We start from the raw sequence: 23,273 nt of genomic DNA on the forward strand, positions 1-23,273 counted from the left end.
TAGTATATAATCATTATACTGTGAAACAGATGTAAAAAGACGTGATGCCGTTTACTTTCAAGCGATCACGTACAAAGGAAAATCGAATGGTTCCGGTTATATTCATGTATAGACCCGACATGGTATCTACACAAACCTCCCCAATTGTTAAACAGGGAGATATTTGTATATTATCAAATAGGTGTTAAAACATACACGACAGTCTACTGTGAATTCCACAGTATAGCACTGATAACTACTATCTCTATTAGATCTCGTGTAGAGTTATGATAGATTAGATTACGTGAATAAAGACAATAAGTCCTTTCATTATATATATGAATAATTAACCAAAGATGCTGATCTACTTGGTCAGTTTCTGTAGTCTGTAAAAAGACAAGCTACAACGCAGACCTATATGCACGTGTAGTAAATTTGAAAGAAAAAAAAACTGTTATGAAACAGACACACATCTATCTATGATACTAGATACGAAATAAATATATAAAGGTTGACCTCTGATGAGGGTTTACCTGGGATTATTCCCGAAAAAACCCGAAACATAGCATATTAAATCTAAAGAATTAAGCAATAAAAAGTACGTAGTGTCAGGTCAGAAATATTGATACCATACCATGAATAAGTGGGTTTATGGTCAATTTATAAAACTATTAACCTCCCTCCCCCCAACCCCCACCCGTAGTATTGTCACCGGGGAAACTGGGTGACTTGTTGGGTGTGCAACAAAAGCCTGACAGAATGGCCTCTTGTTACTGAAACTGTGTGATGCACCTGATCACACAACGAACGATTGCTCTTAATAGCAATAAGAACTCTGAATACTGGTGAAACCTAACTGTTGAGACTCTGGAACTAGCGATGAATAAACCAATAATTCAGCATGGAATACTAATACTTTTATTACAGATGGACTGTGTTCAGTGTAAAGTCCTGAGTCCAAATCTTGCTTATAGAAATTATAAACAAGTATTTATACACAATTGAATTTTACAAGTATAGACATAACAAATAACAGTTAATTTGAGTAAAATTGTTCACTGACAAAGATTAAACTATTTTTAGAACTTGAAGAATAAATATTAAATGATAATCTGATTAAGACAATTAAGAACATACGTTATGAATAAGGTAAAATGTAACTAATTAGCTAACAGATTGAATTTAAACATGTCACTCAATGTCCAAACTAAGAATTAAATTGCATATCAAAGCATGTTGATTTTAAGTCCTGGATATGAAATGTATATAGAAACGAAATTATAAAATAAAATGAATTATAAAACACAGAGAATTAAAGTCTTAAATATCAAAATTGAGAATTTTAAATTAAAGTCCAAAATAATGAACGAAGCTGCTTTTTGCACTGTCACAGTATCTTCAGTCAGCACTGATGCCGTTTCCTCATTCGACTCACTAACAATCGAGGTATGAGAGTCAAGTAACGTCACTGGATATAAAGCATGGACAGATTTATCATTAGCTTCGAAGAGAATGGGATACCAACAAACATATCCATATATTTGTTTCCCCTATATATTTTTAAGCCTTAAAATTCTTTAACATATTTTTAAATTGTTGAAATTTCTATTACAATTAATGCACTTTTGATTATAAGTTGAAAATATATATATATATATAATTAATTATATATATAATATTAACTTAAAACACATGCACGCGATTTTTTTTGTTTCTTAATCTTAATTCTTCCCGTTAGGGGTTTAGTATATTGATTGAATATGATTATCAGTTTTCACGTCAAAAATCGTAATTTTCTCTTGGCATTCCGGCTTTCTCCACCATTACAGTTTGATCACCACGAAATGAACAATAGTGCTGAAAGTTACGTTCTCTGGTTGAACACTAATAAATCAATATTTCGGTTTTAGCACCAAGACTCAAGGAAAAGGGTTTGAAGATCGATTGAAAAAAGCAACCGTTTCTAATCACAATATTTCATAATCAAAATAATATAATACTTTACTTTGAATACATGGACCTATATATACGTTCTCACAAGTACGAGGGTTAGGATGGGGTCAAATTTTAGACCATTTTTCTCTTACTGTTTTTAAAGGCAGTGCTTTAAGGCCTGACTTTTAAGTCATGAGGTTAATCTTTTCATACGCAATCTATGCAGGGGGTCTTTTGGCCAGAAAAAGATCCGGAAATGTTCGAATTTCTCCTCTTCTTTTTATGGTATGATATGGTTTTTGTTTCTTTCATTTACATTGGGGACTAAAGAAACGATCAGTGTGTATTGTTCGTTTTATAGAACTTGTTATTAATGTGTATTTTGCATTATAAGCAGTCAACCTGACTACGAACTATCATTATAGTTCATGCATGCATGCACGGAACGAGAAGCTATTTTTAAACAATACATATCATGGGGAATACCTGTAATACGGGTAGACCGGGATGAAGTGTGGTAAGCTTTTTATACGGGTTTTACAATTTACTACATGTATTTTGGTAGATGAAGACAATTCTATTCCCCAGTCACCCTTAAGTGTCTATGAAATCAGCAGGAAAAATTGGATGCTTCCGGTTCCGGTTAGAAGTTGTGAAAGATAAAGCTAAGAGAAATTAGATTTAAATCCGTGGTTATTGTTGGTAATCAGTGTACATCCATAAACTAAAACATCATTTACGAATCATCCAAACATTTATATAGCATATACACAAAATTTTGATCATCCCAACACCAAAATGTAGATTATATCATCCTTCGTTCAGAGTTTGGTGGTCAAACCACGTTGCCGGAAAGTCGGACATTCATATAGTTAATTTGACATTTATATTCTGTATTTTGCGCTTATCTGTTCCGATATTTAAATTATATAATTAAAGGGAAGCCCTATTATTATATTTTGTATTTATATACTTCGTTTCTTGCGTTCGCCTAGAACAATATTATTGTTTGTGTACAAAAAAATAGGGAAGACCTATTTTTCATTTACACCGCTTGTGCTATAGTCTATTAAACTAATATACAGTCGTAGTAACAATCATTATATATATGTCTGTGAGGAAGATTATTAAAGAGAGGAAAAAGATATACCAAAGGGTTAGGGGAGCACACCTGGGAAGAGACACTATCTTGTTCACGGACAGCAAAGGGGTGGGTCTAAAAGAATACATCCCAGAATCAATTGGGCAAAAATTTAAAGTGTTGTATAAGAGAGGAGGATCGATCGACAACACAAAACACTAAATCACTCATAGACACGGTGAAAGACTTGGATCACCCAATAATACTGATCTGGCTAGGTACATGTGAAATCACACAGAAGAAAAACAAAACCATCCAGTTTAGAAAATCACCGTATCAAAATATAGAAGAAACTTTAACACAATATAGGGATCTCAAACAACAAATCATAACAACAAAACCATCAGCCACAGTGCTTTTTATAGAGTGTCCATACTATTCATGCTATTCGATCACAAGAGCCAATAAACCTAAAGATTCAATTAACTTAATTGTGAATAGTAAAAAAAAGACATATCCGTCACTCCTGGTAAATAAAGCCACAAAAGGTCACAGAAAAGTCCAATTGGCAACAAACATAGACAAAGAACTCAGTGAACAGATTGACTACTTTAACGATCACCTAAAATTGATTAACCGCCTTTATTCTACACCAAGAATTTCTCAAGATTTTATCCTTTCAAACAAGACAAAAAGAGACACCAAAGTTAAATATAGAAAGAATTTCAACCTAACATCGGACGGAGTACATCCCATAAGAGCTGTAAATAAATTGTGGATGCTGAAATTCATAGATTTAGCACTTGAACTGTCAGAGCAAGGATGTTAATTGAATAGCCAGCAAAATAGCCAAAAAAAACAAGAAGAATAGTTAAATAAGGAAGCCTTGTTTAACATACTAGATCCGAAATAATTAATCTGCGCAATATAATTAAGGAAGCCTTAATTATAAAACAAAGAGGAAAATCAACAACATCACTCAGCTAATAAAAAGAATAGGGAAGCCCTATTATATCATAGAATAAAAATTGAATAAAAATATTAGAAAAATAGGGAAGCCCTGTTTTTTCTAGGAATTAACAACATAAAAGACCATACAGAGATAGCTAGCATAACTAAGTATAGAACAAATAAAAATAATTAACAGGGGGCCTAAAATAGATAGAGAAGCTCTATCTAGCATTAACAATACTTCATACTTATTTAGTTCGAATAGGGAAGCCCTATTCGTCCTGATAAATAGAAAGGGGATTATAACTTAACGATCAATTCTATTAGGGAAGCCTTAATATAGAACATAGGAAAGAGCGGAATAAAGGGATAACAAGCTTAGAAAAAAAATTATAGATAGAGAAGCTCTATCTAATATCAGGAAAATAAATAATATTATCTAGAGAAATTTTATTTAAGGGAAGCCCTAATTTAAAATACAAGATAAAAATATTAATAACTCATTTCTTATTTTAATAATAGAGAAGCTCTATTATATGAAATAAAAAGAAAAATAAATTAATATATTTTCATTTAGGGAAGCCCTATCTGACGCCTTAGAAATGGCAACAAGAAGGAATAAATCTACCTCAAATGCAACAAGCGATCAAAAAGAGGAAGACCCATGGGAATGCAAAATATGCCATAAGATATATAAAAATGAAGACGCTAAACTCCTTGAATGTCAAAGATGTAAAGATCATTTTTGCATAAAATGCTTAGATAAATCAAAAACTGAATATGATATATTAAGCAACTCAGAAACAATGTGGTTCTGCGCCCCATGTAGACAAGTAGTAGAAGAACACATAGTTACTGATCAGAAAATTGAAGAGAGATGCCGAGAGATCATGGACAACTAAGAGCAAAGAATAAATGATATAAAATCGCCATAGAAAAAAAATGTGATAAAGAAGAAGTAAGAGATATAGTAAGCCAGGAGATTATAAAACACAAATGTGACGAGGAAAGAGTAAGAGAAATAGCTAAAGAAGAAGCCTTAAATGGAGGGGCAGTAGCTAATGTTGTATCCGAGGATATTGAAGGTGGAGTGCTACCAAACCAAGGAACAGTAACCACAGTACTAGAGGAAATAAATGAGAGAAAAACAAGGGAAAATAATCTGATCATATTTGGGATAACAGAAAATGAGTCGGAAAATAAACAAGAAAGAATAGAACATGATGTAGAGAATATAGTCCAACTCTTTAAAGATGCCAAGATAACATTGGATATTGAAAACATCAGAAAAACACAAAGACTAGGGAAATATGATAAAGAAAAAACTAACATACCTCTTTTAGTCCATTTGAAGAGCATAGACTCAAAACTAACTCTATTTAGAAACATGCATTATATTAGATCATATCCCAAATACCAAAAAGTAAATGTAAGCAATGACCTTACTAAAAGTGAGAGAGAAGAAGAAAAGAGACTGTGGACTGAGGCAAAAAAAACTTCAAGAGAACAACTCGGGGGACTTCCTGTTCAAAGTGCGGGGACCGCCATGGGCGAGGAAAGTTGTAAAAATAAAAAGGTGAAAAGAGAGACACAAAATGTAAATATAAATGTACAAAAGAAGGGAAAGGTTTTTAACGGCAATGTAAATAACTTTACAGTTCTACCAAAATTGAACTGTTTTTATACTAATGCAGATCAGCTATTCAACAAAATGTCAGAATTGATCGTTCGTACAAGAGACAACAAACCAAATATCATTGGTATAACAGAAGTAAAACCGAAAGCTAATAGATATAAACCATCAACAGCGGAATATTCAATACCAGAGGTAGGAAATTACAAAATGTTTGAGAAAAACATAAAGTCAGATGAAGGACGAGGCCTTTTGATGTATGTAGACTCCAACCTAGAAGCTACAGAAATTACAATGAAGACAGAGTTTCAGGAAAATATATTTATAAAGGTAAAACTTAATCAAAATGACAAACTCCTAGTGGGTCTGATATATAGAACCCCATCCAACAGTTCCAAGGAATACAATGATAAGCTAGTTAACCTAATGTCAGAAGCAACAGATATGGAGTACTCACACATACTCATTATGGGAGATTTTAATTATCCTGAAATAAATTGGGAAACATAGAACACAAAGGGGGATAGACCAAATAGCACTGAAAATAAATTTCTGGAAGCACTACAAGATAATTTTCTGTACCAACACACAACAAAACCAACACGATGGAGAGGAGCTGACACACCCCATACACTTGATTTACTAATTACAAACGAAGAAGAGATGATTTCAAAGTTAGAATATATGAGCCCGCTTGGAAAAAGTGACCACTGTGTCATATCCTTTGATTTTAACTGTTATGTAAATATAAAAAGAGCACCGAAAATAGCTAATCTGTACAATCATGGAAATTACAAAGATTTTATTCAAGAGCTGAATAAAATAGACTGGCATAATAAGCTTAATGCGGAAAATTCCATTGATAAAAATTGGAATTATTTTTTAACTATTTTAAAAGAATTAGAGAGCAGATTTGTACCAACAAAAACTATGACACAAATAGGAAAAAAGAGAAATGTATTCCCAATAGATAAAAAAGCGAGATAGTTAATTTGGAAGGAAAAATATTCTATCCAAAAAAATTATAACTAAACAAGATCCAGAAACAAGAGCTGAATATAATACAGTCAGAAACCAGGCCAAAACATCAGTCAATAAACAAAAGAAATTATTCGAAAAAGGATTATCTGAAAATGCCAAAAGAAACCAAAAGGCTATATGGAGCTACATAAAATCCAAATCAAAGACCAGGGAAGGTATAGGTGACCTACATGTAGATACAGAAGATGTAAAATCCGATAAAACAGATGACAATAAACAAAAGGCTGAGATACTATCAAGAGTATTTTACAAGCGTATTCACTAATGAACCACAAGGCAATATTCTAGAGCCTAGGCATATTCCATTAGATAAAAAAAATAGAGGAATTAAATATTGGCACTGATTTGGTTTTGAAACACCTACAGAAAATAAAAACGGATAAATCACCCGGCCCTGATAATCTACACCCAAGACTGCTGTTTGAAGTCAAAGAAGGTATAGCTGAACCACTTGGCATCATTTTTAGCCAATCTTTAACACAAAAAGTAGTTCCAAAGGATTGGAAAAGCGCCCTAGTGAGTGCAATATTCAAAAAAGGGAATAAATCACAAGCTAAAAATTATAGACCAGTAAGTCTCACATCAGTCGTCTGTAAAATAATGGAGAAAATAATAAGAGAACATATAATTAGTTACATGAAAGAAAATAAACTATTTTCAAACAAACAATACGGATTTATCTCTGAGAGATCGACATCACTACAACTATTAGAGGTAATAGATAAATGGACAGAAGCTATAGACAATGGCTATGAGATTGACTGCATATAAACAGACTTCATGAAAGCCTTTGATACAGTACCCCACATACGACTCGTTAAGAAAATCGAAAATTTTGGGATAACTAATCCATTCCTAGAGTGGATTACAGATTTTCTATCGTATAGAAAACAACGAGTTTCAGTTAATGGGGAAACATCAGAGTGGAAAGATGTAACATAAGGAATTCCACAAGGCTCAGTATTAGGTCCCCTGTTATTTGTTCTATACATAAATGATTTGCCAGATTGCGTGACATCAGATGCCTACTTATTCGCGGATGACACAAAAATCTTTAGAATTATTGAAAGCAAATCAGATCAAACTATATTGCAAGATGATCTAAAAAATCTCGAGAACATTGTTGGGTTGATGTTTAGACGAGTTGTATATATATATATATGTATGCACAAGATTTTTTTATTAAAAATTTATACGAAATATTTGTTAGGACAACCTTTTTTTATATTTCTCATTTCCTTTGTAATATTTCTTGCTTTCACCTGGACATTTTTAAGTTAGAAGTTGGCATTGCTCACTTTCAAGTTTACATTTCTCAGTTTAAACTTTATCGGTTGTTTATCTCAGGAATCCATAACAGCTTCATCTGCATTCGGAACGGAACACATCGTGTTACTGCACGGTTTTTTTTGTCTCATCCATGACTGCCCACTCTGTATTCAAAACAAATCGTGTTACTGCATGGGAAGAACCTAACAACTGCATTTCGTTCGTATCCATGACAACGCCCTCTGCATTAGGAACACATCGTGTTACTGTACGGGAAAAACCTTCGGATTCATGACATCGCATCGTTTTACTACTCGAGTTATTTGTCTCATCCATGATAGCTCAATTGTGTTCCTGATTCAGATGGAGCGTTATTGATTCCTGAAACAGACAACCATGAAGTTAAATGATGAGAACACAATGGATCTGTAATGGATGAGACAAACAGCTCATGCAGTAACATGATGTGGTCTTATTAATGCTAAACCTTACAACAGCACTCCGTTCTGTCTATGACATCGCTATCTGCAAAAAGAACACATCGTGTTATTGCTCTCATTCATGACAGCTCCAATGTGTTCTTAAAACAGATTGAGATGTCATCGATGAGACAAACAACTCATGCGGTAACACGATGTGTTCCTAACGCAGATAAAAGTGTCATGAACGAGACCAACAACACATGTGTTCCTAATGCATGTGGAGCTGTCACGGAATCATGTGAAAAACAACCTATTTGCCTATTATTCTCTATTCTTTATTATTTTTGTTTTTTTTTGTCTTTTTTTCAATTTTCTTTGCCATGTATTCTGTCCTTTTCGCTCATTATTCTCTATTCTGTAAACCCAAACAGATCCCCATACAAGTGGGTTTGAATTGCAACACTGACTCATGCCATGGACTTGTTCATATACCTCAAGTCAAATTTATCAATGGAGCGACAACAAAGGAGTTCCTGTGTAAACCATATTAAATAAGTATACGACGTGTTCCATATGAAGATTGAGTTTTCATGTATGACCCAAATAACCCATAACAACATAATGTGTTCCTTTTGGAGATGGAGCTGTCATGGATTCGTGAAACATACAACCAATGGCTGCAGTATCACGATGTGCCCCTAATGCATGTGGAGCTGTCGTGGATGAGACCAACAACCCATGCCGTAACACGATGTGTTCCTTATACAGGGGTGCTCTCATTAATGAGACAAACAACCCATGCAGTAGAACGATGTGTTCTTAACACAAAAAAACATTACTATCTGCCATTACTAATATTTAGATGCATATATTTTTTTTTCGGGGTCCTCACTAAATATTTGATGGCCAAAATGAACATCAGCGGGAAAAATGGCAAAATTTCATTTGGTGCCTCAAAGTTGTTCGAAATAATTCTTGGTAAGTTCCAATATATTAAATTCTACATTAGCATTTCATAAATTCGAGTTTAAAAATAGCAATATATGTATTGCATTTTATTTAGCCCAAAACTGACTAAAGAGTATCATGTTTCAAAGAGGTAAAAACAAAATACATAAATACAAATTCAGTTATATGTGCGCTACTATTTCATACAATGGTGTAGATTATGGACAAGTAATTGTTAAAAGCATGCACCCTTTCCAAGATATATTATTTACTGTCAACTCTCTTAAATTAAATTCTCTATTTAAGAAAAATATGACATGTAATTCCAAACTTTGTGCACACTGCTTATAATTTGAAAATCCATACAATGAGTGCTATAGATCTTCTCAGATAAAAAAATATCTTGCATAATGTGATATTGTTTTCACTGTTATGACTACTGAACATTAAATCCGTTTTATCTGTACTGATTGATACTTAAGTCTGGGATAATATGATTTATTTATCAATTGTTTTTTTTACTTTGAATTACATTTCAGTTACTACGAGTAATTCTATGTCGGTGCTTTGTGTCTACCCAAAAGATGATGCTTGTTAAGGTATATAGATGAATCATCTACTATGTAGACATTCTTTATTACCGCTGCTGGTTAGAGTATCCAAGTGTATCATCTATCAGTGTTTGTACCACACTGGTATGGAGATAGGACTTGGATTGTTCAAGTAAATAATTTACCATTTAAAGAGTGTTTAATACCACTGCTGATAAGGGTACCCAACTGTACAATTTACCCAGGATGAAGTGGTCAATGCCTGAGCTGGTAACGATATCCAAGTCTACCATCTGCTCAGTAGACAGTCTTTAACACTACTGCTGGTAAGGGTATCACAAATTTATCATCTTCACAGTAGATCATGTAAGTACCACTGGTAAATGTATACAACTGTATCATATATCAATGAGACAGTTTGAGAACCACTGCTGGTAAAGGTATACAACTGTATCATCTACCAAGAAGACAGTTTAAGTACCACCGATGGTAAATGTATCAAACTGTACCATCTATCAAGGATACAGTTCAAATACCACCGCTGGTAAATGTATAGACAACAGTATCATATACCAAGGACACAGTCTAAGTACCACTGCTTCTAAAAGTATACAACTGTATCATCTACCAGGTACCACCGCTGGTAAATGTATATACAACTGTATACTCTACAAAGGAGACAGTTTGAATACCACCGCTGGTAAATGTATACAACTATACCATCTATAAGGGATACAGTTTACATACCACCACTGGTAAATGTATACAACTGTATAATCTACAAAGGAGACAGTTTAAGTAATATACAAGTTAGATAGTGTTAAGTACCACTGCTACCTGGGTACCCAAGTGTACTATCTACCCAGTAGACGGTGTGAGTTTCACTGCTGCTAAGGGTATCGAAGTGTATCATATTTCTGGCAGGGAGTGTTAAGTAACAAAGCACGTAAAGGTATCGAAGTCTATCACATACCCTGTCGACAGTGTGAGTTCCACTTCTGCTAAGGGTATCGAAGTGTATCCTATTTCTGGCAGGGAGTGTTAAGTACCAAAGCGTGTAAAGGTATCCAAGTCTATCACATACCCAGTAGACAGTGTGAGTTTCACTGTTGCTAAGGGTATCGAAATGTATCATATTTCTGGCAGGGAGTGTTAAGTACCAAAGCGTGTAAAGGTATCCAAGTCTATCACATACCCGGTCGACAGTGTGAGTTTCACTGCTGCTAAGGGTATCGAAATGTATCATATTTCTGGCAGGGAGTGTTAAGTACCAAAGCATTTAAAGGTATCCAAGTCTATCACATACCCGGTCGACAGTGTGAGTTTCACTGCTGCTAAGGGTATCGAAATGTATCATATTTCTGACAGGGAGTGTTAAGTACCAAAGCATGTAAAGGTATCCAAGTCTATCACATAACCGGTCGACAGTGTGAGTTTCACTGCTGGTAAGGGTATCGAAATGTATCCTATTTCTGGCAGGGAGTGTTAAGTAACAAAGCGTGTAAAGGTATCCAAGTCTATCACATACCCAGTAGACAGTGTGAGTTTCACTGTTGCTAAGGGTATCGAAATGTATCATATTTCTGGCAGGGAGTGTTAAGTACCAAAGCGTGTAAAGGTATCCAAGTCTATCACATACCCGGTCGACAGTGTGAGTTTCACTGCTGCTAAGAGTATCGAAATGTATCATATTTCTGTCAGGGAGTGTTAAGTACCAAAGCATGTAAATGTATCCAAGTCTATCCCATACTCGGTCGACAGTGTGTATAGACATTACTGCTAATTGTTTCCAAGTGAACCATCTACCAAGTAGATTCTGATTATCACCACTGCTATTAAGGGTATATCGTCTACACAGCAGAAAGTGTTAACATCACTGTTTGTAAGGGTATATAAGTGTGTAGACATTCTGTATTACCCCCTGCTGGTTAGAGTACCCAAAATGTATCAAATATCAGTGTCTGATACCACTCTAGTAAGGAGATTGGAATTGGATCATTTATCTACCATTTAGAGAGTGTTTATTACAACTACTGGTAAGGGTATCAAAGTGTACAATGTGCATATGATAAAGTGGTCAATGCCACAGCTTGTAACGATATATAAGTATAGCATCTGCACAGTAGACAGTCTTGAGAACTACTTCTTGAAAGGGTATACCATTATATCATCTTCACAAAATTTTCAAGGGTACCTAAGTTGATCATATACCCAGTAAAGTATTAAGTACCACTGTTTGCAAGGGTACTTAAGTTGATCATATACCCAGTAGAGTATAAAGTACCACTGTTTGCAAGGGTACCTAAGTTGATCATATACCCAGTAGAGTATTAAGTACCACTGCTATGAAGTGTATCATATACCCAGACAGTGTTGGATACCACTGCTAGTATAGATACCTTCTACCTAACAGACAGTGTTATGTATTACTGCAAGTAAGTATACTATGGCAAGCCGTTCTCGTCAAAACTATGTTTAAACCATTTTTCGAGAAATTTACACACTGAGAATTACAAAAAAACACACTGAGATTTAAAAACTTCAAAACACACACTGAGAATTAAAAATTACACACTGAGAATTAAAAATTACACACTGAGATTTCATAAAGACGCACTGAGATTACAAAAATGAAAAACACACACTGAGAATTGAAAATTACACACTGAGAATTGAAAATAACACACTGAGATTTCAAAAAGACACACTGAGAATAAATAAACTGACAAACACACACTGAGAATTGTTAATTACACACTGAGATTTCAAAAATACACACTGAGATTAATATGCAAATTACTAATGAATATTCATGAGATGAATAATTCAACAGATTAATATCTTGATCTCAAAAACTCTTGTCATTATAGTGAAATGCGATTCCTTCAACCAATTAACATTCGTAATAAATTTCATGACTTAACATCGCTCATATTCACAAGTTTGTTGTCTATAATACATATCATTACTACCAGTGTATCGGGACTTAAAACCGTTTTAGCATGGGTCCCTTTTAAAAAGTCTTCCAACTGTTACCCTGATTTTGCAAGTTAATCTTTTATATTTTTGTTACGTTTATATGCTATTATAGACACTTGAGTAAAAACTTCACTGCATTATTTGTTTTTCAGTGCAAATTGTCCCAAGTTTTCTTATAATTTTAATATAAAATTTTCACCATTTGGTATAAATATTTTGTAATAAGAATAAGCGGGTATTTTTCTTGTTCTTGTATTTCTAAAGTTTTTTTATGAATAATTTAGAACCAAATCGAAGGACTAACGAGTTCTGTCCCCTAGTTGCTTTAAGCTTGTAATAGATTCAGATTAAGTATGCTAATTAGATATGTGCGCATAAAAAGTGCGCACAAATCTCAGTGTGTCATTTTAAATTCTCAGTGTGTAATTTCAAATTCTCAGTGTGTGTTTTCAATTTATTTATTCTCAGTGTGTCTTTTTGAAATCTCAGTGTGTTATTTTCAATTCACAGTGTGTAATTTTCAATTCTCAGTGTGTAATTTTCAATTCTCAGTGTGTGTTTTTCATTTTTGTAATCTCAGTGCGTCGTTATGAAATCTCAGTGTGTAATTTTTAATTTTCAGTGTGTAATTTTCAATTCTCAGTGTGTTTTTTTTATAATTCTCAGTGTGTAAATTTCTCGAAAAATGGTTTAAACATAGTTTTGACGAGAACGGCTTGCCATAGTATACCATCTACACAATAAAGTGGTTAGTACCACTGCTGGTACTGGTATTGAAGTGTATCAGCTACCCGAAAGATGGTGATTAGTACCACTGCTAAAACTGGTATCCAAGTGTATCATATAACCAGTAGACGGTGGTTAGTACCAATGCCTGTAAGCGTTTCATCTATCCAGTACAGTATTTTATACTACTGCTTTTAAAGGTATCCTAGTGTATCAGGCACCCAGTAGACAAGAGGTCATTACAGCTGTGGTAAGGGTATCCTTACCATCAGTGGTGCTTAACTCTATTTACTGGGTAGATGATACACTTTAAAAGTGCAGGGGTACTTAACAATGTCTACATTTGGTTACTATAACCAGCAGTGGTATAAACAATTGTCTTCTCAGTGGCACTAACCAGCGTGTACTGGGTAGAGTAACAATGGCTTCATTTTGTTACTATAACTAGCAGTGATATAAACAATTGTCTTCTCAGTGGCAATATCCAGCGTGTACTGGGTAGAGTAATAATGGCTACATTTGGTTACTATAACCAGCAGTGGTATAAACAATTGTCTTCTCAGTGGCAATAACCAGCGTGTACTGGGTAGAGTTATAATGGCTACATTTGGTTACTATAACCAGCAGTGGTATAAACAATTGTCTTATCAGTGGCAATAACCAGCGTGTACTGGGTAGAGAAACAATGGCTTCATTTTGTTACTATAACCAGCAGTGGTATAAACAATTGTCTTCTCAATGGCAATAACCAGCGTGTACTGGGTAGAGAAACAATGGCTTCATTTTGTTACTATAACCAGCAGTGGTATAAACAATTGTCTTCTCAATGGCAATAACCAGCGTGTACTGGGTAGAGAAACAATGGCTTCATTTTGTTACTATAACCAGCAGTGGTATAAACAATTGTCTTCTCAATGGCAATAACTAGCGTGTACTGGGTAGAGAAACAATGGCTTCATTTTGTTACTATAACCAGCAGTGGTATAAACAATTGTCTTCTCAATGGCAATAACCAGCGTGTACTGGGTAGAGAAACAATGGCTTCATTTTGTTACTATAACCAGCAGTGGTATAAACAATTGTCTTCTCAATGGCAATAACCAGCGTGTACTGGGTAGAGAAACAATGGCTTCATTTGGTTACTATAACCAGCAGTGGTATAAACAATTGTCTTCTCAGTGGCAATATCCAGCGTGTACTGGGTAGAGTAATAATGGCTACATTTGGTTACTATAACCAGCAGTGGTATAAACAATTGTCTTCTCAGTGGCAATAACCAGCGTGAACTGGGTAGAGTAACAATGGCTACATTTGGTTACTATAACCAGCAGTGGTATAAACAATTGTCTTCTCAGTGGCACTTACCAGCGTGAACTGGGTAGAGTAACAAAGGCTTCATTTGGTTACTATAACCAGCAGTGGTATAAACAATTGTCTTCTCAGTGGCAATAACCAGCGTGAATATGGTGAACTGGGTAGAGTAACAATGGCTACATTTGGTTACTATAATCAGCAGTGGTATAAACAATTGTCTTCTCAATGGCAATAACCAGCGTGTACTGGGTAGAGAAACAATGGCTTCATTTTGTTACTATAACCAGCAGTGGTATAAACAATTGTCTTCTCAATGGCAATAACCAGCGTGTACTGGGTAGAGAAACAATGGCTTCATTTGGTTACTATAACCAGCAGTGGTATAAACAATTGTCTTCTCAGTGGCAATATCCAGCGTGTACTGGGTAGAGTAATAATGGCTACATTTGGTTACTATAACCAGCAGTGGTATAAACAATTGTCTTCTCAGTGGCAATAACCAGGGTGAACTGGGTAGAGTAACAATGGCTACATTTGGTTACTATAACCAGCAGTGGTATAAACAATTGTCTTCTCAGTGGCAATATCCAGCGTGTACTGGGTAGAGTAATAATGGCTACATTTGGTTACTATAACCAGCAGTGATATAAACAATTGTCTTCTCGGTGGCAATATCCAGCGTGTACTGGGTAGAGTAACAATAATTATTTGTGTTAATTATGAAATAATCTAATTGTGGATGTAACGTGTCTTCTGATTGGCTGACAAGTGTTTTGTCTATCATCTCATAGACAAAATTTTGTCATGTGACCGTGACGTCATCAACGTTATTCATGATTTACTCCGGCTTAAAATTGAATTGAGAATTGAATTATAAGGAATAACTGTATTATTTTTGCTGTGTATTCGAAATCCGCGTTACTCAGTGTGCACCACATTTTTAAAGTTATTTCTCCATAGACAATAACATTAATGTAGTATACTATATGTATAAAAAAAAAATATGGTACGATTGCAAATGAGACAAATCTTCAGAAGAGACCAAATGACACAGAAACTATAATAGGTCACCAAACAGCTTTCAACAGTGAACAAACCCCATATTGCATTTACATGTATGCATACATATTTAGCGAACTTGTTGAAGAATGAAGACAGAAAACAGACAGAGCCATGCAGATGCTAGAGAGATGTATATGGTCTCCGCTTTGAGCATTCTTAAAGGCAAAGGTTTGAGTCCATTTTAGATGGTATATTTTATTATTTTATATTATATGGACGGAATAATGACATGAAATATAAACATATTATAATACAAAATCGTTAATATATTCATCAAGCATGAAGTCGATGTCTTTGAGAGCTTCCACGGCAAGCGGAAGTACGCACACAAGTCCACGGAATAATGACTGCTCCCGAGGAAGTATCTTTCTTGCCCAGACGGGATGAATCACAATTTTGAGCGGAGCTTCCGGTTTCATTAATTCTTGTCCAATGTTAATTTTCCTGCGTATGTCTCTTTTAATTTGTTTTTGTTTTTCGCTTTCACAAATGGAATGAACTTGTAGTAAGGGTACATATAATTGTGTAAACGCTTCCGTGAATGTGGTTCGTAACTTCCCTAACATGTCTGTGAACTGGTCAATAATTTTGGTGTTTTTGACACGTGATGTTCCTTTGGCCATTTTGTAATTTGTTTCGAACTCTCGTATAGTTTTTAATTCGAGTACACCTTGTGGTAGTATCTGTTTCATGGTAAGAGCAAATTCTCCTAACGATAATTCTATGTTTTCCTCCGTGTCCTTCAGGGATTGCACATTATCTGTGAAACTCCTTTGTTGCTCTGTCAATCTTAGCACCATTTTCTTGTCTACTTCTGGAAAGTCAATAGTACAGATGTTTATGCATGTTTAATATTGTGTCTTAAAATGAGATGCGTTGGATAGAAATCGACCTTATCGGGGCCTTTTATAGCTCACTATGTGGTATGGGCTTTGCTCGTTGTTGAAGGCCGTACGGTGACCTATAGGTGTTAATGGATAGTTGTCTCATTGGCAATCATACCACATCTTCTTTTTTTATACTTTTACAAATCAACATCAATGCATCTGTTAACCTATTTAGGTTTTGAAAACAAATTCAAGTCTGGGACTGTTTGTACCCCCTCTTTGTAATTTGAATTGTTAATCGAATGCTACAAAACGGACAAAACTTCATCTTTCATTTTATTGTATTACGTAAATGAATGCTCAAAAATAAATCAGAGTAATGTACATGTATATTCACGTAAATTTGCATAAGGTCGATTTCTATATCCGACGCAGCTAAAATATTAATTTAACCGTGTACAATGAATCCAGTGGCGGCTTTAGGGTGCGGGGGTTTGGTACACAATTTTTGGAAGATCTATGCATTTGAATGAGGACATACGGTTGGAACACCTCCCCCTTTTTGTAATGGCTGGAACCGCACTCTGAAATCTTGCTGACAAAAAATATAGAATGTTAATTGTTCACATGAAAAGTATACACCGCCAAATATACACATCAAATCGTAACCCTTTACGACAAAAATATCGTTTACCTCGCTACTTTGGTCAAAAAACAGACTAGTTCTACTGTATGGACACGAACCGCCAAGTAGTCGGCAAAAAGGAAGAGGAAAGAACGATCATTATAATACGATTGAAGTAATTTATACAATGCAATAACAATCTTTTGCAATTACAAAAAATGTACTATAACTCTTGGCATGGGAAACTTAAGAATTATTTATCATCTGTTTTGATATATTATCAAACGGAATTGAAAATGTGCAATAACTTTAACTCTTGGCATGGGAAATTCAAGGTTTTTTTCAAATGCATGTAATAATATAAAATCCAACGGAATCTTTATACGTGGTACATATATCAATATCCCTGTCATGTCAATATGTAAAAGTAAGATAATAACCTCTAGTTTTTATATCCCTACCACGACAGTACGTCACTGTAAGATGATTACCTCTAGTTTTTATATCCCCACCACGACAATACGTCAAAGTAAAATAATGACCTCTAGTTTGTATATACCCATCATGACAATACGTCAAAGTAAGATAATTACCTCTAGTTTGTATATCCCCACCACGACAATAAGTCACAGTAAGATCATTACCTCTAGTTTGTATATCCCCACCACGACAATACGTCACAGTAAGATAATTACCTCTAGTTCTTATATCCCTACCACGACAATACGTCAAAGTAAGATAATTTTCTCTAGTTTGTATATCCCTATCACGACAATACGTCAAAGTAAGATAATTACCTCTAGTTTGTATATCCCTACCACGACAATACGTCAAAGTAAGATAATTACCTCTAGTTTGTATATCCCCACCACGACAATAAGTCAAAGTAAGATAATTACCTCTAGTTTGTATATCCCTACCACGACAATAATTACCTTTAGTTTGTATATCCCCACCACGACAATATGTCAAAGTAAGATAATTACCTCTAGATTGTATATCCCTACCACGACAATACGTCAAAGTAAGATAATTACCTCTAGTTTGTATATCCCTACCACGACAATATGTCAAAGTAAGATAATTACCTCTAGTGTTTTATATCCCTACCACGACAATACGTCACAATAAGATAATTACCTCTAGTTTTTATTTCCAGTCTCTTCATTTTTCTACTTAACAGTTCGTTTGTACAGTTGTTGTATTCAGATTCCAAGATTTTAGATCTGAGTACTATCTTAGTTGTTTTTAGCTTCTTTAATACCGTACTATTGACGATGACATCCTGGAAGGTCATACTAAGTTTTCCTCTCTGGTACAGATCCCAAAGTGAATCTAATGCTCCTATATCATCAAATCCTACAGCTAAAACTATCCCTGAAATTGTAAAAAATTGATAATAAAATGTTTGTTAACTTGTTTTTAGAGATCTCAAAGTGAGTATAATGACAGGGCGAATCCAGCCATTTTAAAAGGGGGTTTTCCAATCCAGGATAAAGGGGGGTCCCAACCACATGTCCCCATTCAAATGCATTGAGCGTCCAAAAAAGGGGGTTTCCAACCCCCGGACCCCCTGGATCCGCCACTGTAATGAACCTTTATCATCAAATCCTGCAGCTATAACTATTCCTGAAATTGTAAGAAATTGATAATAAATTGTTTTTTAACTTGCTGGTTGTAGATTTTAGTTTGCGTTTAAAAATACCATTGAAATTTTGTCCCATAAAAAGCCACGTGAATTCATGTTACGTGTTACCACTCATTGTAACATGTTTTTATTCGGCTGACATTGATCGACAGATTTTCTAGCAAACCATGTCACACATAGCCGTCGCTAGATCGCCTGTCCAACATTTACGCAGGAGAATGAAAACTCTTTCCATCTTATAAGGCACTGGCTACGATTACTAGCCAAAAAAAAAACCAACAATAAACAAGACTGTGTCCCAAGTGCCCATAATCCCCCCCATCATAGTCGGCGTGAATTGTTTTAAAAGACGATAACAAGTTCCAAGCTGAATTCTATCCTCCGTATTTTCTTTTTTATTTTCGTTTAAATGATTAAACACAAATGATACCCACGTTAGCTGGTACAATCAATCAAAACAAAAACAGGAAGTGTTCTGAAGGTTGTTTTACAATTATTTCTAAATAAGAATTAATCTAGTATTCTATAATTTCAATCAAATCTATTCTTTTGTTTTCAATCTCTGATAGAGTATATAGATTTGATACTGTTTAATGGCGGTAAAATCGACAATTTAGCTCTGTTTATTTGGGTGTTATGTCACTAATGAAGTGATTTGATTCTAATATTGATAATTATTTAGTATTAATTGTCATCAGGAATCGAGGGAGGGCCTTTGAAAGGGTTATAAAAAGAAGAAATTAAATTATTTTCCCATTTAATGTCTTCGATTGATGGCTGTTTTGCTAACGAATGTGTCTGTATTGAATTTCTATGAAGTGACTTTAATTAGCAGAACAAATATTGACCATGCATAATTAAAATGGGATTGCACAGCATTCTAAAGGCTTTGTTTCACAGTTTCGACTCAATTCGCATAGACTTAATGCTTCTTTTTGAAAAGGTGTTCTAACCCACGGAATACCATGAAATGGTCACATAGTTAACGATACGGAAAGTGGAGGGGTGTTTCCGCTCATGCAAACGAACGCGAGTAGCTATAGTTATATGACTGATTCTGGTTTACGATCTTAAAGTAGAAATAAAATATTGAAATTATGTCTCTGAGTCTCTTGCTATCGTAGAAGCATAATGGCAATACGTTCAACTCTCAATCATTGTCCCAGTGTCATTTTATCACAATACTGGTAAATACTTCATTTTAAAAATAAATAAGATGGGTGCTCTTCAACATCGATATCGTAGTTTATTTGGCACTTTTTTTACATTTATGATTCGAGTGTCATTGATGTAGACGAAACACGAGTGTGGCGTTACAAATTTTAATCCTGATATTTGTGATCAAGTTAATTTGCATTATTTGGCACATGGTGCACCAAATCATTAGACGCTGTATTCGTTTAAGGGCATTGTTTTCAATCTCATCATATTCTTATAAAACTAAGAATAATTCAGTCACTCCCAACAATCTATCTCAGAGTCTTCTACTTGCGAGCCATCAAAAGAGAAATATAACGACTGGATTATTCGGGTTAAAATCCACAATCATAAAAGCCCATTAAAACAGTCCCTTTTCTACCCTCAGTTTCCCAAGTATCCCTTTGTTACTGCTATAATGTGTTTTGATGGATCACTTTAGTATCTGATAAAATCGGTTATATGTTGAATTCCATTTTATAATGGCTCTAATATTGTCGATTTCACATGGATTATTGACATTCTAGATAACATTGACAAATATGGTTCACACGAAATCTGATTTCATTTCTGATGGTTTTAGAGATATTTGTTTGTTCATGACAAAAAAACTAATTAAAAGCTAAATCGATTATATATATTTTCTACAGTTATAGAGTTCTGTTCAATTAATTGCAAAAGCTTTTAACAACTACAGTTCAACGAGTACACTTTTTTGAATTGTAACATTAGTATCTATATACCACTAAAGGAAAGAGACTCCTCTGAAACCATACACTGCACTTTCTAAATTTTCCTTTTGAAACAATATGTTTTCCAAAGAAAACGTCAATTTTAGAGAAAATATATAAATTCGGAGTTCCATATCGACCCCGGTGTCTTATACGCTTTCGCACATGCTCAGTAGACGTAATGCCCTCAAAATTCAAGAAGCTCTTTAGTTTCCACACTTGCCCAATTGTACTGCCGGTGTGCGATTTCGCGGGCATCTTCAAGTTAACAAAAAATAAAACATTATTTATTCATGAGAAAAAAAGTATATTTGAGTGTAATTTTTTTCTGACTATAACGTCGATGTTATTTTATGTATGTATAAACAGTTATTCTATTGCACTGCTATAGTCCCACGTGAAGGAGTCTATTACAGCCGATTGCATTGAGTGTGTAGATAAAGATATTATCGTTGGAAAGCTTGCTTGCAAGCTGAACCGAGAAGTCATTATTATGTTAGGTAAACTTTTCTTCTTTAAGAGTAGACTATAGACATACAGATAACCAATCTGTCTATCTGTAGGACTAGGATACTTCGAAAGGAGGGTATTATACCTTACATTATAATGATGACTTCATGGTTCAGCTAGCAAGAAAGCTAACCAAAGACCATACATTTACCTACACCTCCAATGCAATGGGCTTTAAAATAAAGTTTTACTTTCCTTTTTGTTGATGTTTTGAACTATATATTTACTTATTTTTCCTAAAAGCATATTAAATAATTGGCCCTCTTGTGTATGTCAACAGTTGAAACTTATGTTAGAATTAACTGTTTAAACCTTTTCCAACTCTCTCGCAACCATTTCTCTTAAGTAAATTTAAAGGCAAGGTGGTGTTATGTCTATCTCGACAAATGAACATATTGCGAATTTATATATGGCACGAGTCCATAGCGATTTGTGGAGTTTTCTCCTTCAGGAACGCCGCCATGTGAAGGATTGGTATGCCTACGTACGTAATGATTGATTGAACGATCATACATAGGTATACATGATTGGTTGAACGATCATACATAATAGGTATACATGATTGGTTGAACGATCATACATAGGTATACATCCTATTAACATGGTAAAACGAGGGTATACTGGATAGGGACAGACATTTAGCCTTGCAAAAGGCCACATACAGACCTCTCAAAGAGTTGAAGCAAGTGTTCTTAATGTGCAAAGAGAGTGGCACTATCTTTACGCCAGGCATTTGATCTATTGTCCCCATTCTGACCGGATGTGGCTGTGATTTGGACATTTTGTACAGCCAAATGTTATGGCGAGGTATTTAGTGCCGGTCACAGGAAGACCAATGGTTACCATATTACTATTCCCTAATTTCTTTTATTTGTGGGGAGACGTACGTCAAGAGCTATACAAAAAGCCCATCTTTTTTCACAAGAAAAGATGATTAGTAAGTTATAATACGTCCCCTCATCACCAGACATGGCAAATATCTCAAATATGACTCATTCAGATCATCGTCCTAGTGACAATAGCAATATTACACATCTACTTATTTTCTTTCCGATCTTTATTTATATTATGTCAATTATGTACAAGATACCTAGTACTAGTCTAAAAGTAGCTTCTACTAGTCTAAAGGTAGCTTCTTGTAGTTTACAAAATTAATAATTACCCCTTGAAAAGCGTTCAATATAAGCTCCATGAAGAGCACCCTTCTTTTCCAGGTCTTCTCTTAGTTTGACGATGTCGGCCGACGACAAGTGGTCGAATAACTTGTCTGTCAAATCCATATAATAAAATCTTTCTGATCCATAAGACTTGGGATTTTCTGCTTTGGCATCGTAAATGGTCATGTATATTCCGACTTCACCTGGAAAATAAAATTGAGAATGGAAATGCGGAATGTGTCAAAGACATCAACAACCCGACCAAAGTGAAGACAACAGCCGAAGGCCATCACTTAGGCCCCTCATGGGGGGTCCTAGTAATCACATAATCACCATTTTTTTGCCAATATAATCACTTATTCATTAAATATTTGCTTATCTTTAGTAATCAAATAATCATAAACTAAAAATACAGTCCTAGGTAATCAAATAATCATGAAATATTTGGCTTAATAATCAAATAATCATTAAAAAAACAGCCAAGTAATCACATAATCAAAAACCCCATGAGGGCCCTCATCACTGAGTCTTCAACGCAAAGAGAAAACCATGCAACCGGAGGTGGTCCACAACTGGCCCCTAAATAAAAGTGCGTACTAGTTCAGGGAAAAATGGACGTCACATTAAACTCCAAGACATATAAATGAACTTTAAATTAAAAAAAACATACAAGACCAACAAAGGCCA

At 34.7% G+C, this 23,273-nt stretch overlaps 1 protein-coding gene and 1 pseudogene across 1 annotated transcript; one reads left to right on the forward strand and one right to left on the reverse strand.

The window, feature by feature from the left end:
* The first annotated feature begins 4,548 nt into the window (after positions 1-4,548).
* On the forward strand, positions 4,549-5,943 carry LOC143053724 (uncharacterized; annotated as a pseudogene).
* A 10,127-nt stretch (positions 5,944-16,070) lies between these two features.
* On the reverse strand, positions 16,071-22,811 carry LOC143054498 (uncharacterized). Its single transcript, XM_076227518.1, has 3 exons — positions 22,592-22,811; positions 18,484-18,720; positions 16,071-16,705 (listed from the first exon to the last, which is right to left on the reverse strand). Exons 1-3 carry the CDS (start codon positions 22,770-22,772, stop codon positions 16,137-16,139), a joined length of 987 nt encoding a protein of 328 aa, XP_076083633.1. The 5' UTR covers positions 22,773-22,811; the 3' UTR covers positions 16,071-16,136.
* Positions 22,812-23,273: the final 462 nt, after the last annotated feature.

This window comes from Mytilus galloprovincialis, chromosome 12 (genome assembly GCF_965363235.1).
Source record: "Mytilus galloprovincialis chromosome 12, xbMytGall1.hap1.1, whole genome shotgun sequence".
In the NCBI taxonomy this organism is placed as follows: Eukaryota; Metazoa; Mollusca; class Bivalvia; order Mytilida; family Mytilidae; genus Mytilus; species Mytilus galloprovincialis.